At 38.3% G+C, this 24,198-nt stretch overlaps 2 protein-coding genes across 3 annotated transcripts; one reads left to right on the top strand and one right to left on the bottom strand.

The window, feature by feature from the left end:
* Positions 1 to 1,295: 1,295 nt before the first annotated feature.
* On the bottom strand, positions 1,296 to 22,956 carry LOC108344585 (alpha-dioxygenase PIOX). Of its 2 annotated transcripts, none has more exons than XM_052867027.1 (9): positions 22,653 to 22,956; positions 4,806 to 4,955; positions 4,559 to 4,692; positions 3,244 to 3,457; positions 2,979 to 3,124; positions 2,591 to 2,818; positions 2,100 to 2,302; positions 1,757 to 2,000; positions 1,296 to 1,610 (listed from the first exon to the last, which is right to left on the bottom strand). In XM_052867027.1, the coding sequence occupies exons 1-9, from the start codon at positions 22,677 to 22,679 to the stop codon at positions 1,385 to 1,387; spliced, it is 1,572 nt and encodes a 523-aa protein (XP_052722987.1). In that variant the 5' UTR covers positions 22,680 to 22,956; the 3' UTR covers positions 1,296 to 1,384. The 2 variants fall into 2 exon arrangements, with proteins under 2 accessions (XP_052722987.1, XP_052722988.1); XM_052867028.1 differs by lacking the exon at positions 22,653 to 22,956 and adding an exon at positions 5,127 to 5,168.
* LOC128193495 (uncharacterized) lies at positions 5,133 to 11,860 on the top strand. Its single transcript, XM_052867029.1, has 2 exons — positions 5,133 to 6,328; positions 11,754 to 11,860. Exons 1-2 carry the CDS (start codon positions 5,610 to 5,612, stop codon positions 11,761 to 11,763), a joined length of 729 nt encoding a protein of 242 aa, XP_052722989.1. The 5' UTR covers positions 5,133 to 5,609; the 3' UTR covers positions 11,764 to 11,860.
* Positions 22,957 to 24,198: the final 1,242 nt, after the last annotated feature.

The following is a 24,198-nucleotide window of genomic DNA, read 5'->3' on the forward strand; positions in this document are numbered from 1 at the left end:
AATAATTGTATTGTATGTTTGTTCGACTGAGTTTTTTCTGTCAGTTTTTCTAGACCAAGTTTTCTTGAAAGAACTCTTTTAAGATAAGTTTAATTAGGTTGAACTCTCAAGATTGATTTCTCCAAGTTGAGTTCTCTAAGTCGAGCTCGTCGGGCCGAGCTCTCCGAACAGAGGTTTCCAAGTCAATCTCTTATCAAAGTTCAGCTCATTATCAAGGTCGAGCACTTCCTCTTGGCCTAGCTTTTCCTCAAGGCCGAGCGTTCCCTCCAAGCTGAGCTCTCCCTCAAGGTCGAGCTCTTCCTTTGGCCGAGGTTCTCCAGGTTGAGTTCCCTCAGGCCAAGCTCCCGCTACGTTGAGATCCTCTAAGCCGAGCTCCCGTAGGCCGAGGTCCATCACGCCGAGGTCCCTCTAAACTAAGGTCCCTCTAGGCCAATATCCCATTAGGCTGAGCTCTCATAGGTCAAGCTCCTTTATGTTGAGCTCCTCTAGGTTGAGCTCCTCCAGGTGGAGCTCCCCTAGGCCGAGCTCTGCCAACTGAGCTTTCCAAGGCCAACTCTTTCAACCAAGCTATATGAGCTCCTTCAGCTGAACTCTCCAAGGTCAAGCTCTCTATGGTCAAGCTCCTCAAAGGACAAGGTATTTCTTCCGACCTTTTAGGGTTGATCTGTTTCAACTGAGGTCTCTAAGACCAAACTCTTTCAACCAAGCTCTTTGAACTCCTTCAGTCTAGCTTCTCCAAGGCTGAGCTCTCTACACCTTCTTTAATACCCCATTTTGAGATGCCACGAGTAAATTCTAAAACATTATGTAACACTTAGACGATTTATCGTTTAACAACTTAGCCTCATCCTAAGGTGATCCATCCACATCGTCTAACAACTCTGTTACACCTATCATCTAACTATTGGGAAAAGAAGAAGATGATTCAATAAAAATTTTGATGATGATAATATTTATAGAAGTTTTGAAGATTTAAAGAATGAATTAGTTCAAGATAGACATTGAAAATAAAATAATCTTGTTGTTGAAGTCTTGTACCCCTAGAAGCGATTAGGCCCCTAGACAATCAATCATAAAAAATTAATTATTGGAATTTCAAAACAACGAATTTATTTGTCATATAAGTCATTATTTTAAGAAAATTTCAATAAGCATTTGGATGGGTAGAATTTAACAAGTGAAATAAACATACTTTAAAGATACATAACTACGTACAATTTTATTTTTTCCTTAGATGGTTAGAGTTTTCATTCATAAACTCATATTTATTGAACTCAAACACACATAGGTCGAAATTTAGAGTTTTACAAGATACAAATATGCATATCAATTCAAACTTAACAAAAGATAGATCCAAATAAAACACATAAATATCGAAATTACATTAATGAGGAACACGAAGGTAAAGAGGAACATGATTGGGTGAGTTTGGAAGTGAATCCCAAACTGAGAAAGCACTAGAAGAGTTCAACCACTTGTGTGTCATTTCAGGGTAGTGGCGATCAATCACATCTTTCAAACTCTCAGTTGTGTTCACCCATTCAAGTCCCTTTTTAGTGTATGTTTCTTCATTATAGTTGCTTGTGAAGAACCTATCAGCTTCCAGCCTCCTGCAAATCCACAATAAAATGTTTCATTCATTGTTATAATTAATCTCCCTTTCAAAATCACTTCACAAAACAATGTCCAAAAACTACACTTAAAAACACACAATGAATCCTTTAGAATATTGGTATTTTAATGTTATTCCTTTTACCTGGTTGCCATGACGAGGAATATTACAAAAGCTGTCTCACTGATTGCGAAACCCTTTATTTTCTTCTCTGCCATGAGACCTACAAGTAGATCAAGTTCTTCAACATCATCTCCATATACCTCTTCCAATACTTGAATTGCTTCCTTATCATCAGTTAGATCTTCCCACTTTGAGATAGGTATTAACAGTAATGACCTCCTAAACTGGTTGTATCTAGCCACATTCCTTTCCCTATCCCTGTAAACTGCATCATTATTTTAGGGTTAATAACTAGATATAGCATATATCTTAATATTAAAACTATACATAAACTTTTACATATAGATGTATGTATATATCTTACTTTCAAGAGCAGCTAGGTCCACATGTTCAGACCTTTCTGTGCCATCCATGTTCTGTGGTACGAGGTCCCTTAGCCACTCTGGATAATTCCAAAGCTCTAATGCTCCACAAGCTTGGTGACCCATTGACACAAGTTGTCTTGCAACTCCTATTTCTGTTAGTGTCTTCTCTCCAGGTAGTCCAATCAACTTTTTCATAGGGATTCTACAATATCAAATGGAAAGAAAAATTTTGGTCAAAGATAATGATAAAATGCTTCAAATTATTGAGATAATCTAACTTTATAGCTATTAAACACACCCTAACTGGAAAGAGAAATGTATTAATCTAAAAAATTAGAACAATTCTTAAAAACAATATAAGTTATTGAAGAATTCAATATCAATTTAAGTGGTGTGAATTAGTTTAAGAATTCTTATAAATTATAAACAGAAACAGATGTAGTAATGTCTTTGGGAAAACAAAGGTTTAGGTAAGATTTTATTATCACACTCTTTGACTACTGGTAGAGATTTGTTTGGCCCAGGAGTTGCAGATAGGTCTCTCAGATGCAGGTTATCAGGTAGGAGTGAGTGCATTCTGTAGACACTCGCAAATTCTTCTGTTAAAGAGTATGCGACACCATGATTTTCTGGCTTCTTCATACCAACAAATCCTCCCAAGATGGACCCACCAACATGTCCAAATGTATCCTTAAACTTCTTCCCCAATAGTCCATACCTGAAAAATAAACAATAATTTCAAAAAATAAATAGAAATAAGTAACACTTCATTTTACATTTTGAATATAAATTAAAAAAAGCAGCTTGAAAAATATTTCAGTAGATAAATTTTTTAATGTAAACTGTGTCACAAAATTTTGTGGTGTGGAGAGGCTTACCAGTTGGTACGCATTCCTGCAAGTAGAGTATCTGTTTTAAGAAGCTCCACAGTCCAATCAATGGTGTGAACCTTTGCAATCACAGCTGAAGTCACCAATCTTGCATGGCGATAAAGTTCTTCATCATTCAAATCAGGGTAAAATTTCTGAAAGAGTGCAATGAAAAACAGGTTATGCAGTTAGTATTTTCTTTTCATTAATGAGATTGTTTTTAAAGTTTAATTGGTTACAGTTTTTTCCATGATGAAATTTGTGATTATTATACCTTGAGAGAATCACAAACTGCATTGTGTTCTTGAATGAAAAGGGATTGCAGAGTTGAAACACCAGCCCAACTGTTGCGGATGTCACCTGCAACTGCTGTTCCATTTTCGTTATGCAGAAGGTTTCCATCCTTTGATATGTTTAGCTTTCCATCTTTGAAAGTCCTCACTTTCTGTAAAACTTCTCCATTGCTTCCATACACAGCACTTCCATCCCTATTTCACCAACCAAATCCATGAAACTTAAACATCTTCTCAGAGACTATACCAATAACTTTCATATCAGCTACTTTTAACTTTTACATTATTCCAATGTGCTAAAGGCAGTTTAACAAAGTCTATTATACCTTATCATTTTGAAACAGTTCAAAATATATATTTATTGGAGTTAATATTCACGGTAATATCTACCAATTTGAATACTATTATTATAATTTACAATAAATATCATATTATTATTATTATTCTCATCAGCTAAATAAAATCTTTATTTTATTGATATTATTTATTATAGCATTACCAGTTTTATGACATATGCTCTAAAATTAAAAGAATCTTACAAATATATATGATATTTCTCAAGAAATATGCATACTCACTCTTATACTTATTCTCTAATTTAAAGTATCAATTTTTTTTTACTGACTTGTACTTGGAGATTTTTTTAGATAGATCTATCTTCAGAATTCCATCCCTTAGAAATGCACGTTAAGTTCTTTCAATCCACTCAGATTCTACTACTTGTATAAAGGTTTATGCTCAGGATCCCGATAAGAACACATTTGGTAGTTTTTTAAAATAAGTTTTTTTTTTCTTTCCTTTCTAATTAAAACACCGTTCTATTTTATTCTATCCTAGTGCAATTTTTAGAAAAATTATCGAAATAAAATTATTAATTCTTTTTACAAAAATAAATATATCGTGTTAAGTTTTCATGCTTTAGTTCAAAGTATTTTTACTAAGATTCTTGATTCTCGTTAAGAATCACTCCGATCTTGGCAACACTTCAGTCAAAAATAATAAAATAATGTCTCATTGCCAAAAATTACGTACGTAGGTCAACCTAATTCCAACCAAACCATTACACAAGTTGCAGTTTTTAAATTTAAATTCTACTTTTTTTCATCTAAGTTATCTTTTCTTTCTCTTTTCAAATTATAATTTTCTGTCAGTATCGTTGCTCAGTACATATCGATGTGCTCCTCATTTAAACACTAATTTTTCTGAAATTATGTTAGTCATAATTACACTCAGTTAAGAAGTACGAATGATAAACCTATCAACATTAACCTTTAACTTCTGCAGTAGAAATCTTACCACCATGGTGTTCGAATGTTGGATGATCCGGTTTTGATCTCATAGAATCCAGTGGGAATTTCCTTAGTTTTGAAGAATTTGAAAGATTTTAGAGGGCATTGACCTGCAACTTCTTTTGGTGCAGTCAGTTCAATCTGCATACATATATATATATAGATATGTATCAAAATTCCACGAACAAATTAAATTAAATACCTTCTTATTATCACAATAAAAAACATCATCATGGTTTTAGAAATTGATTGACCTGTTTGGTATCCTCAAGATGATCGATCCAATCGTGAATCATGAACTGAATCCAAGAAGCTGCAATCACGTTGAATTGCTTCCCTGTGTCCTTGTATGTCCTCCTGGCTAGTAGCTTTGTTGCTACCACCATTGGATCAGGCTTCAATAGCTGCACACACACAAAACTATGCCTTCAAAATTCACCATCATCAAAGCAACACAATCATATAGAACAAGTCAACAAACTATAGCACTAAAAACACTGATCTTTTATGAAATTATAACTAGCTTTACATATATATATATATATATATATATATATATATATATGATTGTTGACCTTTTTCTTCTGATCAACAGGGAGCATGTTTCTGCCAAAAAAGGTGCCTTGGCTGTGTTGTAAAATATTATTATAATATTGCAAAAGAAACTTTTGCAACGTTGAAGTTTTGCAACGTTGAGAGCAACGTCTTTCTTTGGCCAACGTTCATAATGGAACTTTTATAATTTTGCAACGGTTCTTCCTGCATGCTTTATAAATATAAGCATTCCATCTCATTTGAAGTCAAGCACAAAAACATATTTTCAATCTCTATTTTCTATCCTTCTATCTTGTAGTCAAAATTTCATATCCTGGGTATATACTTTTAGAGTTTCTTGCTAGTTCTGAGATCCTCAGATATATTCTGGGAAGTTCCTGTTGTATCCTGGGGGACTTGCGCAATACATCGCGGATAAGTCCTTAAGGACAGTGAATCTACACGCCTCAGGAAATTGCGGTTCAAGTTTTTGTCAGCACATTTTACTACAATCTTAAGGACTTATGGCTGACAACAACAACAGCTCAATCCCGGAGACTCAGAATATTGCTTCCGGAACCCAGACGGTTTTCGCAAAATCTCTTCCGGACGTGTCAAAAATCGAGATTTTCTCCGGACAGAACTTCCGACGCTGGCAAGAACGTGTGTCCACCCTGCTTGACATGTATGGAGTTGCAACTGCTCTTTCATCTCCGAAACCGGACTCCAGTCTTCCTTCAAACTCAAAATTAGTTGAAGAATGGATTTACGCGAACAAGGTATGCCGACACACTTTGCTTAGTGCGCTTTCTAATGATTTGTTCGATGTGTATTGTTCCTACAAGGAAGCGAAAGACATTTGGGATTCGTTGATTCTCAAATATACTGCCGAAGATGTCGTCAGACAAAGGTTCGTTATAGGAAATTACTATCGCTGGGAGATGATTGAAGATAAGGATATGAAGTCGCAAATCAATGAGTACCACAAGCTGCTCGAAGATATCAAAGCGGAGAACATCCTTCTACCAGATGAATTTGTTTCGGAATTGCTGATCGAGAAACTGCCGCCTTCTTGGACTGATTACAAGCAACAACTGAAACACAGACACAAGCAGATGCCACTCTCAGAGCTCATCACTCACATAATTGTTGAAGATACCAACAGGAAAGAATGTGCCGCTGCAAGAGCCAAAACCTTGTCTGCAAAAGCAAATGTGGTAGAGGATAGACCTGCTCCCAAAAGGTACGAACACAAACCTGATCACAATAGGAAAAACCATTTTCGAAAATCCCGTCCAAATGGATTTAACCCCACCTTTAAGAAGAAAGGAAATTGCTTTGTGTGTGGAAAACCAGGACATCATGCACCACAGTGCAGGCGCAGAGCAAGAAACGACAATCCTCCTAAGGCCAATATAGCCGAAGGAGATGACATTATAGCTGCGGTCGTTTCACAAGCAAATTTGATGTCCAATGTGAGCAAGTGGGTGGTAGACTCTGGTGCTACCAGGCATATCTGTGCAAACAGAAGTGCCTTTACCTCTTACATCAGTGTAAGAGAAGGAGAAGAACAAGTTTATCTCGGTGATTCCAGGACAACTCCTGTCCTAGGAAAAGGAAAGGTTCTTCTTAAACTCACATCTGGGAAGACTCTGGCCTTGAATGATGTCCTGCATGTTCCTTCTATCAGAGTTAATTTAATCTCGGTATCAATACTGGGAAAAGCTGGGGTTAAAGTGTCATTTGAGTCTGACAAGATCATTATGACAAAGAATAATGTTTTTGTGGGGAAAGGATATTGTGATCAAGGTCTCTTTGTACTTAACATTTCTGAAATTATGAATGAATCAACTTCTTCTTCTGCTTATATTGTTGACTCGTATGATATATGGCATGCTAGATTAGGACATCTGAATTCTTCCTATGTTATGAAATTAAAACAATTAGGATTGATTAATATGCATGATAAACAGAGTAGTAAATGTGATATATGTGTAGAATCTAAATTAACAAAGAAAACATGTTTCTCTGTAGAACGTCAAACTGAGCTATTAGGGTTAATTCATACTGATCTAGCTGATATGAAACAAACCATGTCTAGAGGAGGTAAAAATTATTTTGTGACCTTTATAGATGATTATTCTAGATACACTAAGGTATACTTAATCAAACATAAAGATGAAGCCTTTGATGTGTTCTTAACCTATAAAGCAGAAGTAGAAAATCAATTAAATAAGAAAATTAAAAGGATTAGATCAGATAGAGGTGGTGAGTATGTGCTTTTTAATGACTATTGTGTTAAAGAAGGAATTATCCATGAAGTAACCCCACCATATTCACCTGAGTCTAATGGAGTAGCTGAGAGGAAAAATAGAACCCTTAAGGAAATGATGAATGCTATGCTTATTAGTTCTGGTGCACTTGAAAACCTTTGGGGAGAAGCCTTACTTACTGCATGTTTTTTACAAAATAGAATACCCCATAAGAAAACCGGTAAAACTCCTTATGAGTTGTGGAAAGGTTATCAACCTAACCTTAAATATTTAAAAGTGTGGGGGTGTCTAGCTAAGGTGATGTTACCCGATCCTAAGAAAAGGAAAATAGGTTCTAAAACCTCTGATTGTATGTTCTTAGGATATGCCGAACATAGTGCTGCTTATAGATTTCTGGTTCTTAGAAGTGATCTGATTGAGCGTAACACTATAATGGAGACAAAAAATGCTGAGTTTTTTGAAAATGTGTTTCCCTTAAAGGTTAGTGAGATGTCTCACCCTGTTGATGATAATGATAGTAATACCATAAATGAGGATTTGAGAAGAAGCAAAAGGCAGAGAAAGGAAACTTCCTTTGGAGATGACTTTTATACTTATCTTGTTGACAATGATCCATGTAACTTTGTAGAAGCCATTAGTGCTCCTGATGCAAAACAGTGGGATAAAGCCATTAGGACTGAAATTGAATCAATTCAGAAAAATAATACTTGGACCTTAGTAGATTTGCCTAAAGGAGCAAAACCCATTGGTTGTAAGTGGATCTTTAAGAAAAAGTATTATCCTGATGGATCCGTAGAAAAGTATAAGGCAAGATTAGTAGCTAAAGGTTTTACTCAAAAACCCAACATAGATTACTTTGATACTTTTGCTCCAGTGACTAGGATTTCCTCTATTCGAGTTTTGTTAGCCTTAGCAGCCATCCATAAGCTAGTGATCCACCAAATGGATGTTAAAACTGCCTTTTTGAATGGTGATTTAGAGGAGGAAATTTATATGACTCAACCTGAAGGGTGTGTAGTACCCGGTCAAGAGAATAAGGTTTGTAAACTTTTAAAATCTTTGTATGGATTGAAACAAGCACCAAAACAGTGGCATGAAAAACTAGATAATGTATTGCTATGTGATGGTTTTTCACCTAATGATGCTGATAAATGTGTGTACTCTAAATTTGAAAATGGTGATTGTGTCATTATATGTTTGTATGTGGATGACATGTTAATTTTTGGTACATGCAATGAGATTGTTACTAGAACTAAATTATTTCTAGGATCGAATTTTGAAATGAAAGATATGGGTGAAGCCAATGTAATTTTAGGTATTAGAATCATAAGGAAGGGAGATAGTATATTACTATCCCAAGAACAATACATTGAGAAACTTCTTAAGAAGTTTGGGTTTTATGATCTGAAACCCGTGAGTACCCCTTATGATGCTAATTCTAAATTAATGAAAAATAAAGGAGAATCTGTATCTCAACCTCTGTATGCCCAAATAATTGGGAGTTTACTGCATTTAATGAGCTTTTCAAGACCTGATATTGCTTATGCAGTAGGTAGATTGAGTAGGTACACTCAATGTCCAAACCAAGAACATTGGGATGCACTTGCTAGGCTTATGAGATACTTAAGAGGTTCAATGGATTATGCCATTGAATATAGTGGATTTCCCGCTGTACTAGAAGGGTATAGTGATGCTAACTGGATCTCTGATTCAGATGAGACAAAATCCACTAGTGGTTATGTATTCACACTTGGGGGTGGTGCGATTACATGGAGATCAGCCAGACAAACTATTATTGCAAGATCAACAATGGAATCTGAGTTTGTCGCTCTTGAGATGGCTGGTAGTGAGGCTGAGTGGTTGAAAAACTTCTTAGCAAACATTCCACTAGGAATGAAACCAACCCCATCAGTGTCAATACACTGTGATTGCCAATCGGCAATAGCTATAACTAAAAACAAGAATTATAATGGAAAGAATAGACATATTCAATTGAGACACAATTTGGTGAAGCAGCTGCTAAAGAGTGGAACAATTTCCATTGACTATGTGAAGTCAGAAAGGAATCTAGCAGATCCTCTGACAAAACCCTTGGGAAGAAATATGATCTTAGAAACATCGAGGGGAATGGGACTTAAGCCACTGGCAAACAAACAAGTGATGGTAACCCAACCTTTGTGATTGGAGATCCCATGAATAAGGTTCATATGGGTAAAAACAAGTCACTTGTTAGTTCTGATAGCACTAAATTGATTTTAATCAATTATGTCCATTCCTATGGTGTATGAGAAAGTGCTAGAGACTGCATTTTGAGAGGTTAAACTTTGTCATTAAAATTCTTTATGGTGAAAGAATTTTAGCCTAAACAAAGTTTTTAATGATTTTCATGTCCCTTATGGGTGGTGTATGATTTGCAGCATACACTTGATGAAATCACCTATATGAGTGTCGAGTGGGGCCGCTTGCATGAGATCTTGGCATGATCTCTAGAGCACTCATGAATACCGGGCACGCGCATGGCCTAATTAGCGCAACACAGCGATAACAGCAAGAATTGTGGGGGTGTATTGTGATTGATAAACCTCTAACACACGTCAAGTGTTTTTGGTTCATATAGCTTGCTATACCAACTACACTGTGTGTTAAGTTTTTCAATCTAAGACTGGTTCATATAGCTTGCTATACCAGCTCTGATGCATTACATCTTATGAGACTCAGGATATAAATACTCTTATCTTATTTTCAATCTCTGATTTTTCATCTGAACAAAGATTTGCGCTATTGCTTTATACAATCATTTTCCAAGTTTACACAAAGATGACATACCTTTGTTTTGAAAAAGGATTACCTGCAAAAAGAGAAATCACTTTTGAGACAGAACTGTTTGGGTCAAAGACATTTTCTTTTAACTCTCTTTTGTGACAGAACTGTTTGGATCAAAGACATTTTTCTTTTAACTTTCTTTTGCAATATGTGGGGGATTGTTGTAAAATATTATTATAATATTGCAAAAGAAACTTTTGCAACGTTGAAGTTTTGCAACGTTGAGAGCAACGTCTTTCTTTGGCCAACGTTCATAATGGAACGTTTATAATTTTGCAACGGTTCTTCCTGCATGCTTTATAAATATAAGCATTCCATCTCATTTGAAGTCAAGCACAAAAACATATTTTCAATCTCTATTTTCTATCCTTCTATCTTGTAGTCAAAATTTCATATCCTGGGTATATACTTTTAGAGTTTCTTGCTAGTTCTGAGATCCTCAGATATATTCTGGGAAGTTCCTGTTGTATCCTGGGGGACTTGCGCAATACATCGCGGATAAGTCCTTAAGGACAGTGAATCTACACGCCTCAGGAAATTGCGGTTCAAGTTTTTGTCAGCACATTTTACTACAATCTTAAGGACTTATGGCTGACAACAACAACAGCTCAACATAAACTTATTAATTATATTTTCCATTTATGGTGAGTTTGATTCGTCAAACATTTGATTCTTCTCCGGTGACCATTTATGGTGATATTTTAGTATTGTTAATTTATTTTGTGATATATTCATTTTGTATGATTTCTGTGATGATTGTATTTTATTATATTAGATTTGAATTTATGCAATTGAACATGATATGAGTATTATGGGGAGATTTTGTAATGGTATAATATGAGTTGAGGAATATGAGCATGGTATGAGTCTCGTGGAGAGATTATGTAATGATATGGTATTTGTGTATATGTTGATGTTGAGGGTCCTGTTGTTGGAGGCTATCCTGATACTCTAATAATCATCCAGTCTCAAGTAGAGAAGGATGAATTATGTGGTGAGAGGGGCAGGAGGTCCTGGTCTATGTGCCGATTTTGGACATAGTGTTGAGGACTAACCTTGTGGATGGTATGAAGTATTTTGGAAGTGTATTTGTAAGAAGAAGTAGAAGTCATCACAAGTGCATAACCTCCCGTGACCGCTCATCAACGTATCATCGGAATGAGTGTCTATTGGGTATTGTGGAATGAGTGTCTATTGGGTATTGTGGAATGAGTGTCTATTGGGTATTGTGGAATGAGTGTCTATTGGGTAATGTGGAATGAGTGTCGATTGGGTATTGTGGAATGAGTGTCTATTGGGTATTGTGGAATGAGTGTCTATTAAGTATTGTGGGATGAGTGTTTATTGGGTATTGTGAGATGAGTGTCTATTAGGAATTGTGGTATGATGGGATGAATATCTATGGTGCGATTGTGGTATGGTGGTATGAGGGTGTCCGACATAATTATTATATGATGTTTGTTGAGTGTATCAAAGTAATTATGCATGTTTTATAAATGATTTGATGCATGTTAGCTCACCCTACTTGTTTGTGTTTTTGTATGTGCGATGATCGTATAATTCGTTATACAGGAGCAGATGAAGGAATGTCGTCTGATTCAGTGCCAATGAAGAAAGAGATAGAAGAATAAATTAGAAGAATTCGAGTTATATTTATGAGTTTGTAGTTGAAATCTGAGTTTAAAACATATATATATATATATATATATATATATATATATATATATATATATATATATATATATATATATATATATCAACTATGAATTATCAAGTGTGAGATTATGGGATGTTACCTTAAATGTAATGCTACAATATATCAATTATGAATTATCAAGTGTGAGATTATGGGATGTTACATTAATGGTATCAGAGCAATGATTTTGGGACTTTGGGGAGTGAGCTCATCTAGTTTCTAGTACGTGTATCGAATGAGCAAGTGAAAATTAATTACTTTGGCATTACGATGCGTATATGTTTGACTATTTATTGAAATGAATTATAAATTAATTAGGTAAATGAAGTCAATCTTTTGCTATTGATTTCCACATGATATTATCTTTGGTTATTAGTCTATGTGGAATTTACATACATTATGTCTAGTATAGGGCCGATCATGATTTCATAATTCACATGATGAACAAATACTACTTGTCATTGTTTTATGGTATCGGTGTTGCGATTCATGGTTGTTTTGAGTGAACTTCAATTCTATAAACATGTTTGGTACAGTCTCAACTATTACTGGTCATTGATTTGTTGAATTTATAATTTTTATGGTGTGGATACATGATAGGATTAGGAGTTATAAACGTAAGGTACTGCTAGATAGTGTACTAAATTATATTAGAACAGGTCTTAATATTATAAGTGTAGGTACTAATCAAGTGAATTAATTAATGTATAACTAGCATTGCATGTTAAACCGGCTAGACACACACAAACACACACACAGACACACAGACACACACAGACACACACACACACACACACAGACACACACAGACACACAGACACACACACACACAGACACAGACACACAGACACACACAGACACACACAGGCACACAGACACACAGACACACACAGACACACACACAGACACACAGACACACAGACACACAGACACACACACAGACACACAGACACACAGACACACACACAGACACACACAGACACACAGACACACACACAGACACACACACACACACACACACACAGACACACACACACACACACACACAGAGACAGACAGAGACACACACACACACACACACACACACACACATATATATATATATATATATATATATATATATATATATATATATATATATATATATATATATATATATATATATATATAGGTAAGTAGGATATGTTTAAACGCTTTCAAATGAATGAATCAAGGAAAACATAAGATTTAATTAATTTCATCATCAGAGTAAAAATAACAATAATAGATTTTCCTTCCTAAGCCTTTGAAAATTTCACTTTTGGCTTGAGTCTTGTAAATACCCAAAATCAATACAACTCTTCAAGTGTCCAATTTTACCTTAGTATAGACCGAGGAAGGAAGATTGAACATCTATAGAATTATTGAGGAAGAAACACCAATATGAGTAGAGTTATTGAAAAACCAAATGTCTTAACCATTACACCGAAGATGGTCTTACCCTTGTGATAAATAAAATATATCTTACACTACTTAAACAAAATAAATAAACAAATTAATGCTCCTAGATAAAAAAAACAAACCGACAGATCTGACAGTAAGGACACAAAGTTACTTTACCGTGAATCAAGGAATCAACTTTAAACCATGTTTTAAAAAAATGATGGTTAGCTAGTTTACGTTAGATTTAAGTCTATAAATAAATATACAATAATACTACTACTACTACTAATAATAATAATAATAATAATAATAAAGATGTTCAAAAGTCGATCACAAGTGGTTGTTAAAGATTACAATCCATAGTAATATAAATAAATAAAGACAATTGTAGTCTTCTCGAGGAGACTATTCTTTGGCGGAAGGCAATCGTAAGGAAAGCTCAATGGAAGGAGCTTTCACCTGGAACAATAGGGGAGGAGAAATTTCTCTTTTATCAGGAATGTGAGGGATTGGAAAAAGATTCAACGTCACCTAATCTGGAACCGACAATGCTATCCATGCAAGATCTCCAAATAAATAAAATTAGAAATGTTAAAATAATAATAATAAAAATAATAAATAAATAAAATTTTTTAAAAAAATACAACATATCTTACCATTCATAAAAAGGTGGCAAGAGGGGTAGTGGAGAGTAAGATGTGGTGGTGGTGCTTTGCTTCAAGCATCGTTGCTTTTCGCGATACCCATAATTTTGAAACCAATAATAAACGCTATACTCTCCAATTTTCCCATAAATTTTAAGTTTCGTTGCAATCTCCTGCACTTGCTCTCTATTTGGATTTCGTATCCCATATGCAAAAAGGGCCTCTAGTAGAGCAACTTGTTCTTTAGTAGGACTCCATAAATTTATATCCCAACTTGTCTTGAACTTCCAAATTTTTTAAATTTTTGTTCATTTTTCTAAGAGACAAAAGTGAAGGAATATTATGTTTGTGTCAAAAAGGGTTGATACAATTAGTTTTCTTTTAACTCAATTTTGTCCATAGTCTAGTTTGAAGTTCAGTCTAGATGTATCCTCCGGTCCTCGCAAAGGATCTTACTAGATCTAAGTCCAACAAGTTTATATCCATGATTTGTTTAAGTTAAAATAATTTTTAGGGTACGTAGCATTGTTCTACCCGAATTCCTCTATCATATCTTCAAACGAAGGGAGATTAACAACGGTTTTCCAGCTTATATACCCCATTATTAGTTTATTAGTATAAAAAAAAGTGAAGAGTGGTGAAATAACAAAACAAATAAACAAGTATAACAAGAACAAGGAACGAACGTAAATGCAAAAGAACATGGATTAAAAGAAAGCTTAAAGGAAAGAAGGAACAAAACGAAAGATTGAGAGGATGAAACACTTACAAGAATGCGAAAACAAAAGGCACACTTAGAGAGAGAGGCTCCTCACAAAATTAGGACACTCTCGAAGGACACTCAAGGAGAGCAAACTCACGCTCCATTATGAGACTCAAGTGTCGCTCAACGCGAAGGAATACTCTAGTTATAACCAAACATTTTCACTGTAGCAACAGTTTCGATTGTTACTACCGGTTGTTTCACAGTGTCGGTTATTTAAATAATAATAATAATAATATTGGTATACGTGAGAAGTATGAGAAATTATTGGATAAATTTCTTGTGTATGGTATTTTGATTTGTGAAAGGGCTAGATGTTTGTTATATTTTTTTTAGAATAAAAAGGAATGCTCTGGTACTTGTGAATTATCATATGTAGAGTAATTAGTATAAATTGAATTGACTAGGTAACTCATAATATCATATGTAGAGTAATTAGTATAAATTGAATTGACTAAGTAACCCATAAAGGAAGTTAACAGTGATATACAGTACATCTGATATATATATAACTCATAGTATGACTTATGTGAATACATTTATCTCAATAATAGATGTTGTCTGAAATGCATACTCTGTTTAATAGTGTTACGCTCTTTTAAGGTGCAAGGTTAATTATATATATACTTTGTTGGTATGATTTTGGTTGTCCGTAAGGAGGAAATTAATAATGAACATGACTAGGTCATGATTGATGATAATCTTGTGAATTGGTATGGGAAATGTTATACGCTAAAATCATGTGTATGAAAGTACTATTAGTGCATATTGATTTTCAATTCAGAATTTAATCTTTAATTGGTTGAAATGTAAAAAAATGAACTAGTACTAAATTGTTTATGCCTAGTATAATATCGTAAACATTTATGTGTGGATTGAATGTTGCCCTGTGAAGTCTAAATGCCTTACTTAATTTGCTGACGTGAAATGGTTGGTATTAAATTCATGTAAAAATCATTCATACATAGTAGGTATGGGCTTTGAAAGGGTTGTGGTTTGAATAATGCGGAATATGTAATATAACTGTTTAGGGAAAGTATAATGTTATTCGGATCAGATTATACAATTGTACCCTGCACCAATACAAATGCTCCGTCTTTAATTTAATAGAATCTAATAAATAGTGATGTGTTACCCAACGGGAACCACTCTCATCTGCATAAAAGTGTTGTATTTCTAAATTTTAATTATGATGTTGAAATGCACAATGTAGAAGAGGTAATTACATATTTATTAAAATCTTATTTAAATTAGTTGTGAATAATTATTTGAGGAATCAAAATATATTACCATAATCATTATCTACTAACACTTAACTATTAGAAGTTGTAATTGACTTGAAACTAAATAAATAAATTAATATATATATATATACATACATATATATATATATACATATATACATATATATATATATATATAGAAGTATAAAATTTTCGAGGTCGAAAATTTTTGTTGTTGGAAAGAATGTAAGACCCATGAAAAATAGTGTTTATCACATAACTTAGACAAATTACAACATTTATCACATATATAGAATTTAATCAAAATATATATATATATATATATACATATATATATATATATATATATATATATATATATATATATATATATATATATATATATATATATTTCACAACATCACTATCATTTCAATCATTTCAGTTATAAACACATAAATACATGTACAACCGTTCATTAGCATCATAAAAACACAAAACAACTAAGATCTAATTCCAATCCATCCAACTCTCCAATCATATGACGCATATCAATATTTGGAACATATAAAAATTAATAAATTTCCCTTACTTTAAAAATAGTTTTTTCAAAATTAAGAACAAAAGACTTCATAGAAAACAAAAATATTATATTCTTATTTTTTAAGTCCACAAGAATTAACCTTCTTACTACCTATTTTTATTCAAAATAAAAAATCATTAACCACGTAATTTTAACATAACACTAGTTTCAAAATGTTAGATATCAAATTTTGAAAATAAGTACATTTATTTATTTATTTATATATATATATATATATATATATATATATATATATATATATATATATATATATTAAATAACCTATACTTAAAATAACAAATAGGAAAAATATAATATAATTTAAGTTGCACGCTTATCCCAAAATACTAAAGATTAAATACTACATTGAAATGTGTGAAAGAAATGTCCACAATAAATTTCTATTAGAATGATCTTGTCGAAAAGAGGTCTTCCCACTTAAGCCACTTAATAATATTTTGATAATATTTTTTTAACAATAAAACATATTTATATGTCATTATATGATTGGTATAAGTTGATATTTATGATTATTATTATTGATTGTAAAATGATTTTAAATTGTTTCGGCTGGATCCGGGCGGACCATGCTAAAACACACGAACTTACTGTTGATGGCGGACGAGCGGACGTCGAAGATGAACGAACGGGCGACCGATCCGGACGCTGGAGCCGGGCGGATGATGGCAAATGCAGGAGCCGGGCGGATGAGCGATCACGAACGTCGGAAACGGGCGGACACTTTCAACTGGATCCCACGAACCGAAGCAAGCTTCACTGGCGGGCGATACCAAGATGGACGATCGCTCTGTGCTACAAACCGGGCGGACGTCCTCCAATCCGGACGCTCGCTCTCTGCACCAAGCTGGACGGGCGTCCTCCCCTCCAGGCGGATGATCCTTTGCTTTCAACTCCAAGCTGGGCGGGCGTCCTCCCTTTCCTTAGCGCTGCTCCACCCTCCCAGTGGGGAGGGGCCGGGTACCTGCTAAAGGCACTACGACGCTCAAGTCAGTAATATGACAGGGCGTTGAATAATGCATGCATGTGTTGCGTTCTAAGCAATCTGTCCGGAAATCATACCTGAGACCTTTATTTATACTGATCGTAATGGGCTTTTACCTTTTGGGGGCCTGGAAACAGCCCAATAATACCTTAATCTTCATTAAGGACTTAATGTGCCATTAGCATTTAACCGTGTAATCAGCGAAGTGCGTCGGTTGGGAATGATGGTCGGTCAGGGATGTTACCCTAGGTGGGCGTCCAGCTCTTGGCCGGGCGATCCTTTGCTTGGGCGGACGCTTCACATTGGGCGGACGCTCCACTTTGGGCGGACGTTCCACTTTGGGCGGACGTGCCAACCTTGGGCGGACGTCCACCTCTCAGATGGTTTGGCCGCTCGTTCGGTCCTGATTCCTGGGCGGACGTCCTTGGACGGTCGTCCGGTTTCTAAGGACGGACGGTCCAGACTATTTGGCGGACGTCCGGATTACTGGGCGGGCGTGTCTTATGCCGGGAAGACCTATCAGTACATAAGCCCCCGAAGCCCGAGCATAATTTTATTGTGCGAAGGGGTTGTCCGTGCCTGGATGGGCGTCATTTTGGAAAACCGCTGGATCCATGCAAACTCGGACTAATGTTTGTTTGGGCGTTCAGTCTTTGGTGCTTGACACGGGTGGCCGCTCGTCATTTTGACCGGACATGCCATTTTGGGTGGACGTCCACATGGCTGGACGTCCGTCATGACTGCCATCTTAGGGCGGACGTCCAAATGGCTGGACGCTCGGCCAGATTGCCATTTTTGGGCGGTCATTTCATTCTGGACGGACGTTCCATCTTGGACGTCCCTTTTTGGGTGATTGGACGCTCGTTCAATCTTTGGGCGGACGTGCTACTTTAGATAGACGTCCGGTTCTTGTGTTATGCGAGTCGTCCAGGGTGGGCGCTCGACTTTGGTACTCAACAGGGGTGAACGCTCGGCCTTGTGGCGCTCGAGCGGCCTTGGTCCTGATTGCCATTTTGGGGGGCGGCCTTGTTAACCGTTCGCTCGGTCTATGCTGGGAGGACTTATCAGTACATAAGCCCCCCAAGCCCGAGCGTAATTTGATTGTGCGAAGGGATTTTTCGGATGGTCCCGGAATTGTTGGGTCCATGTGGTGGTCGACTTGGCGTACCTTGGAGGACAAATGGCCGGATTGTTGACTGACGTCCTCCTACTCCAGATTAGTGTTAAATGCCAGATTTGGCTAAGTTACGGATGGCCGGCTGATCGCTGAATGCCAGATTTGGCTAAGTTACGGATGGCCGACTGATTCCTGAATGCCAGATTTGGCTAAGTTACGGATGGCCGGCTGATCGCTGAATGTCAGATTTGGCTAAGTTACGGATGGCCGGCTGCTTCCTGAATGCCAGATTTGGCTAAGTTACGGATGGCCGGCTGATCGCTGAATGCCAGATTTGGCTAAGTTACGGATGGCCGGCTGATCGCTGAATGCCAGATTTGGCTAAGTTACGGATGGCCGGCTGCTTCCTGAATGCCAGATTTGGCTAAGTTACGGATGGCCGGCTGATCGCTGAATGCCAGATTTGGCTAAGTTACGGATGGCCGGCTGATCGCTGAATGCCAGATTTGGCTAAGTTACGGATGGCCGGCTGATCGCTGAATGCCAGATTTGGCTAAGTTACAGATGGCCGGCTGATTCCTGAATGCCAGATTCGGCTAAGTTACGGATGGCCGGCTGATCGCTGAATGCCAGATTTGGCTAAGTTACGGATGGCCGGCTGATCGCTGAATGCCAGATTTGGCTAAGTTACGGATGGCCGGCTGATTCTTGAATGCCAGATTTGGCTAAGTTATGGACGGCCGACTCTTTGCTTTCTTGCCCGGCCAAGCTGAGAGTTGTTCTCGTTGGAACACTCTTTTTCACCAGCTTGGTCTTACTGGGGTGGACGGTCCTTTTGCCCAACCAAGCTGAGAGTCGTTCTCTTTGGAACGCTCTTTTTCACCAGCTTGGTCTTAATGGGGCGGACGGTCTTTCGCTCCGTCGTCCAACCAAGCTGAGAGTTGTTCTCGTTGGAACACTCTTTTTCACCAGCTTGGAGTTTAGTAGGGCGGACGGTCTTTCGCTCCGTCGCCCAACCAAGCTGAGAGTTGTTCTCGTTGGAACACTCTTTTTCACCAGCTTGGAGTTTGGTAGGGCGGACGGTCTTTCGCTCCGTCGCCCAACCAAGCTGAGAGTTGTTCTCGTTGGAACACTCTTTTTCACCAGCTTGGAGTTTGGTAGGGCGGACGGTCTTTCGCTTTGTCGCCATCGTTGCCGGTTACCTGCACCATGAAGGGAACATAGCGAATTTCAAGTTTAACGAAAGATGCGTCCGTACCTTGTAAGGCCGAAAATATGCTATGGCCAAATGGCCGAGAAAAGGTTGAGGCCGAATGGCCGAGACTGTACTGAGGCCGAACGCTCTTAATCAGGTGGAGGCCGAATGGCGAAATAGGCTGAGGCCGAAAATATGACGAGGCCGAACGGCCGAAATAGTTCTTAGACCGAGCGTCCTTAAATATGAGGAGGCCGAACGGCCGAGACTGCTGAGGCCGAACGTCCTAGATTATGCTGAGACCGAGCGTCCTTAAATACGAAGTCCGAACGATCAACAATACGCTGAGGCCGAGCGGGCCTATAATATGTTGAGGTCGAGAGTTAAGGCCTTATGGACAAGCGCCTGATGAGGCGTGATGGACGAGCGCTTCAGCCAAGTGGATGGGCGCTCTTTGAAGCTGGACGGACGAGCGCTTGAGTCCAGATTTGGACGAACACTCTTTGAATCCGGGCGGACGAGCGCTTAGGTCCGGATTGGACGAACGCTTCAGTCCGGCTTGGTTGGTCACCTGCAGTATAAGGGAAACATGATCGTATTTCTAGCTTAAAGGGTGTGTTCGTACGTTGTAAGGTCGAAAATATGTGTCCGAATGGCCGAGAATAGGTTGAGGCCGAACGTCCGAGATTATGCTGAGGTCGAACGGTCGAGACAATGCTGAGACCGAGCGTCCTTAAATATGAGGAGGTCCAACGGCCGAGACTATGCTGAGGCCGAACGTTCTTAAATATGTGGAGGTCGAACGACCGAGACTATGCTGAGGCCGAACGTTCTTAAATATGTGGAGGCCGAATGGCCGAGGACATATGTCGTGCGGCTATGAAGTACTGGTGATGGGGTGGTCCGTGTTCATTTCTCGTGGTCACCTTTGGGTAACCGAAGTTACACGCCCCACGGTGGGCGCCAAATGTTTCGGCTGGATCCGGGCGGACCATGCTAAAACACACGAACTTACTGTTGATGGCGGACGTCGAAGATGAACGAACGGGCGACCGATCCGGACGCTGGAGCCGGGCGGATGATGGCAAATGCAGGAGCCGGGCGGATGAGCGATCACGAACGTCGGAAACGGGCGGACACTTTCAACTGGATCCCACGAACCGAAGCAAGCTTCACTGGCGGGCGATACCAAGATGGACGATCGCTCTGTGCTACAAACCGGGCGGACGTCCTCCAATCCGGACGCTCGCTCTCTGCACCAAGCTGGACGGGCGTCCTCCCCTCCAGGCGGATGATCCTTTGCTTTCAACTCCAAGCTGGGCGGGCGTCCTCCCTTTCCTTAGCGCTGCTCCACCCTCCCAGTGGGAAGGGGCCGGGTACCTGCTAAAGGCACTCCGACGCTCAAGTCAGTAATATGACAGGGCGTTGAATAATGCATGCATGTGTTGCGTTCTAAGCAATCTGTCCGGAAATCATACCTGAGACCTTTATTTATACTGATCGTAATGGGCTTTTACCTTTTGGGGGCCTGGAAACGGCCCAATAATACCTTAATCTTCATTAAGGACTTAATGTGCCATTAGCATTTAACCGTGTAATCAGCAAAGTGCGTCGGTTGGGAATGATGGTCGGTCAGGGATGTTACCCTAGGTGGGCGTCCAGCTCTTGGCCGGGCGATCCTTTGCTTGGGCGGACGTCCAATCCTTGGGCGGACGTCCAGCTCTTGGGCGGACGTCCAGTCCTTGGGCGAACGTCCTACTTCTTGGGCGAACGTCCAGCTCTTGGGCGGACGTTCCACATTGGGCGGACGCTCCACATTGGGCGGACGCTCCACTTTGGGCGGACGTTCCACTTTGGGCGGACGTGCCAACCTTGGGCGGACGTCCACCTCTCAGATGGTTTGGCCGCTCGTTCGGTCCTGATTCCTGGGCGGACGTCCTTGGACGGTCGTCCGGTTTCTAAGGACGGACGGTCCAGACTATTTGGCGGACGTCCGGATTACTGGGCGGACGTGTCTTATGCCGGGAGAACCTATCAGTACATAAATCAATCATAAAATAATACGTAAATGATGTTAAAATATTATAAAAAAAATATTTTCAATTTATCATTGTAAAAAATAATCTTGGAATTGGATAATGCTATATCACCTAAGTTGATTATAATAAGAAGCACGAATCTCATCCTCATGTATCTATCAAAACAAAAGCAACAAGACAACCATAATCTGGAATCACTACACCTGTGTAGCATCAAAAGGGTACCCCAATCAAATGCAATTAACATCAAATGAATCGAAACAGCAGATGCAATCGAGGATCCAATTTATACCGAGGTCATCACACACACCACAAAAATGAACTCAGAAAACGCAAGAACATGAACTCGAAACAAGCCAAGAAAATTCACAATCAAACAATCACAAACATGCTACCAACAAATAAAAGAATAGAGCAAAACCCAAAATTATATTACATTAATCCAACCACTACAATCCATAATGAACAAATAAACTTCATCAATGAAACCAGTTACACAATCAATCAATGATTTTCCAGAACCTCACTCCAACAACCAAAAACATCCTTCCTCCCAATGGAAACAGGTCTTGTCACCAACATTCTAGATAGGCTTCCTTCGATTCCACATAACACTCACAGAACTCATAAAAACAGGCACCAACTAAAATCACATCCACCCAAAAACACAAGTTCCGGAACACACCAAATTCGAACTATAAAGATAAAAGAGACCAAACTATAAAGATAAAAGAGATTAATTAAAACAGGGGATAGAGAGCAAGGCCAGGAGAGGATCGGGCTTACCTGAGATCGGAGGCGGATTGTCCTCATCGACGACGGAAACGGTTATAGCGAGCCCTAACAGAGGGGTTGCGCGGCGACTCTATGAAGGCGGTACCGAGAAGACGAACCTTGATGGTTGGGTCTATGAAGAGTGAAAATGGAGTGGATCATCGAGCTGTGGTGTGATCTTTGTTCTCGTGTGCGTAGAAGAAGAAGATAAAAAGTAGGAGAGGATTTGGAGTGTAATGATGAAAAGTTATGTATGGTTTCTGATTTTGAGTGTTGGTGCCTTATGTTATGCCCATGACATATTTGATAATTGTGTCACGTACTGGATTCACAATTGCGGAAAGAAAACAAAAGAAAGGAAGATTGTTCCTCCCATATAAGCTTCTATTTCTTTCTCTTTTTTTTTCTTTATGTGAACCCACATGCATTTTTTTTATTTGTTAATAATCGTTTTTATTTTGTATATAACAATAATAAAGTAGTGAAATTAGTATGTAATTAGATATTGTAAAAATTAAGTTGTATTGTTATAATTATTATTAAAATAATTGTATTGTATGTTTGTTTGGTTGAGTTTTTTTTGTCAGATTTTTTTAGACAAAGTTTTCTTGAATGAACTCTTTTAAGACAAATTTAATTAGGTTGAACTCTCAACAGTTGAGTTCTCTAAGTCGAGCTCGTCAGGTCGAGCTCTCCAAGCAGAGGTTTCCAAGTCAATCTCTTATCAAAGTTCAACTCTTTATCAAGGTTGAACTCTCCCTCTTGGCCTAGCTTTTCCTCAAGGTCGAGCGTTCCCTCCAAGTTGAGCTCTCCCTCAATGTCGAGCTTTTCCTTAGGCCGAGGTCCTCTAGGTTGAGTTCCCTCAGGCCAAGCTCCTACTACGCTGAGATCCTCTAAGCCGAGCTCCCGTAGGCCGAGGTCCACCAAGTCGAGGTCCTTCTAGGCTAATGTCCCTCTAAGCTAATGTCCCTCTAGGCCAATCTCCCACTACGCTGAGCTCTCGTAGGCCGAGCTCCTCTAGGTTGAGCTCCTCCAAGTGGAGCTCCCCTAGGTCGAGCTCCTCTAGGCCGAGCTCTGCCAACCGAGCCATCCAAGGCCAACTCTTTCAACCAAGCTATTTGAGCTCCTTCAGCCGAGCTCTCCAAGGCCAAGCTCTCTAAGGTTAAGCTCTTCAAAGGACAAGGTCTTTCAGCCGACCTTTTAGGGCTACCTCTTTCAGCTGAGGTCTCTAAGGCCGAACTCTTTCAACCAAGCTCTTCGAACTCCTTCAGTCAAGCTTGTCTAAGGCTAAGCTCTTTACACCTTCTTTAACACCCCATTTTAGAATGCCACGAGTAAATTATAAAACATTATGTAACACTTAGACAATCTATCGTCTAACAACTCAGCCTCACCTTAAAGTGATCCATCCACATCGTCTAACAACTCTGTTACATCTCTAGACGACCTATCGTTTAACTATTGAAAAAAGAAGATGATGATTCAATAAAAAAATTAATAATGATAATGTTTATAAAAGTTTTGAAGATTTAAAGAATGAATTAGTTCAAGATAGACA

Source organism: Vigna angularis, chromosome 8 (assembly GCF_016808095.1).
Source record: "Vigna angularis cultivar LongXiaoDou No.4 chromosome 8, ASM1680809v1, whole genome shotgun sequence".
Lineage (NCBI taxonomy): Eukaryota > Viridiplantae > Streptophyta > Magnoliopsida > Fabales > Fabaceae > Vigna > Vigna angularis.

Bases quoted from the DNA above. Each gene is read 5' to 3' on its own strand.
- LOC128193495 (XM_052867029.1), top strand. From the start codon at position 5,610: ATGGCTGACAACAACAACAGCTCAATCCCGGAGACTCAGAATATTGCT.
- LOC108344585 (XM_052867027.1), bottom strand. From the start codon at position 22,679: ATGAGGACAATCCGCCTCCGATCTCAG. The intron at 4,956-22,652 runs GTAAGCCCGATC...GTGTGTGTGCAG, and splicing joins CAATCCGCCTCCGATCTCAG to CTATTGAAGCCTGATCCAAT. The intron at 4,693-4,805 runs GTCAATCAATTT...ATATGTATGCAG, and splicing joins ATCTTGAGGATACCAAACAG to ATTGAACTGACTGCACCAAA.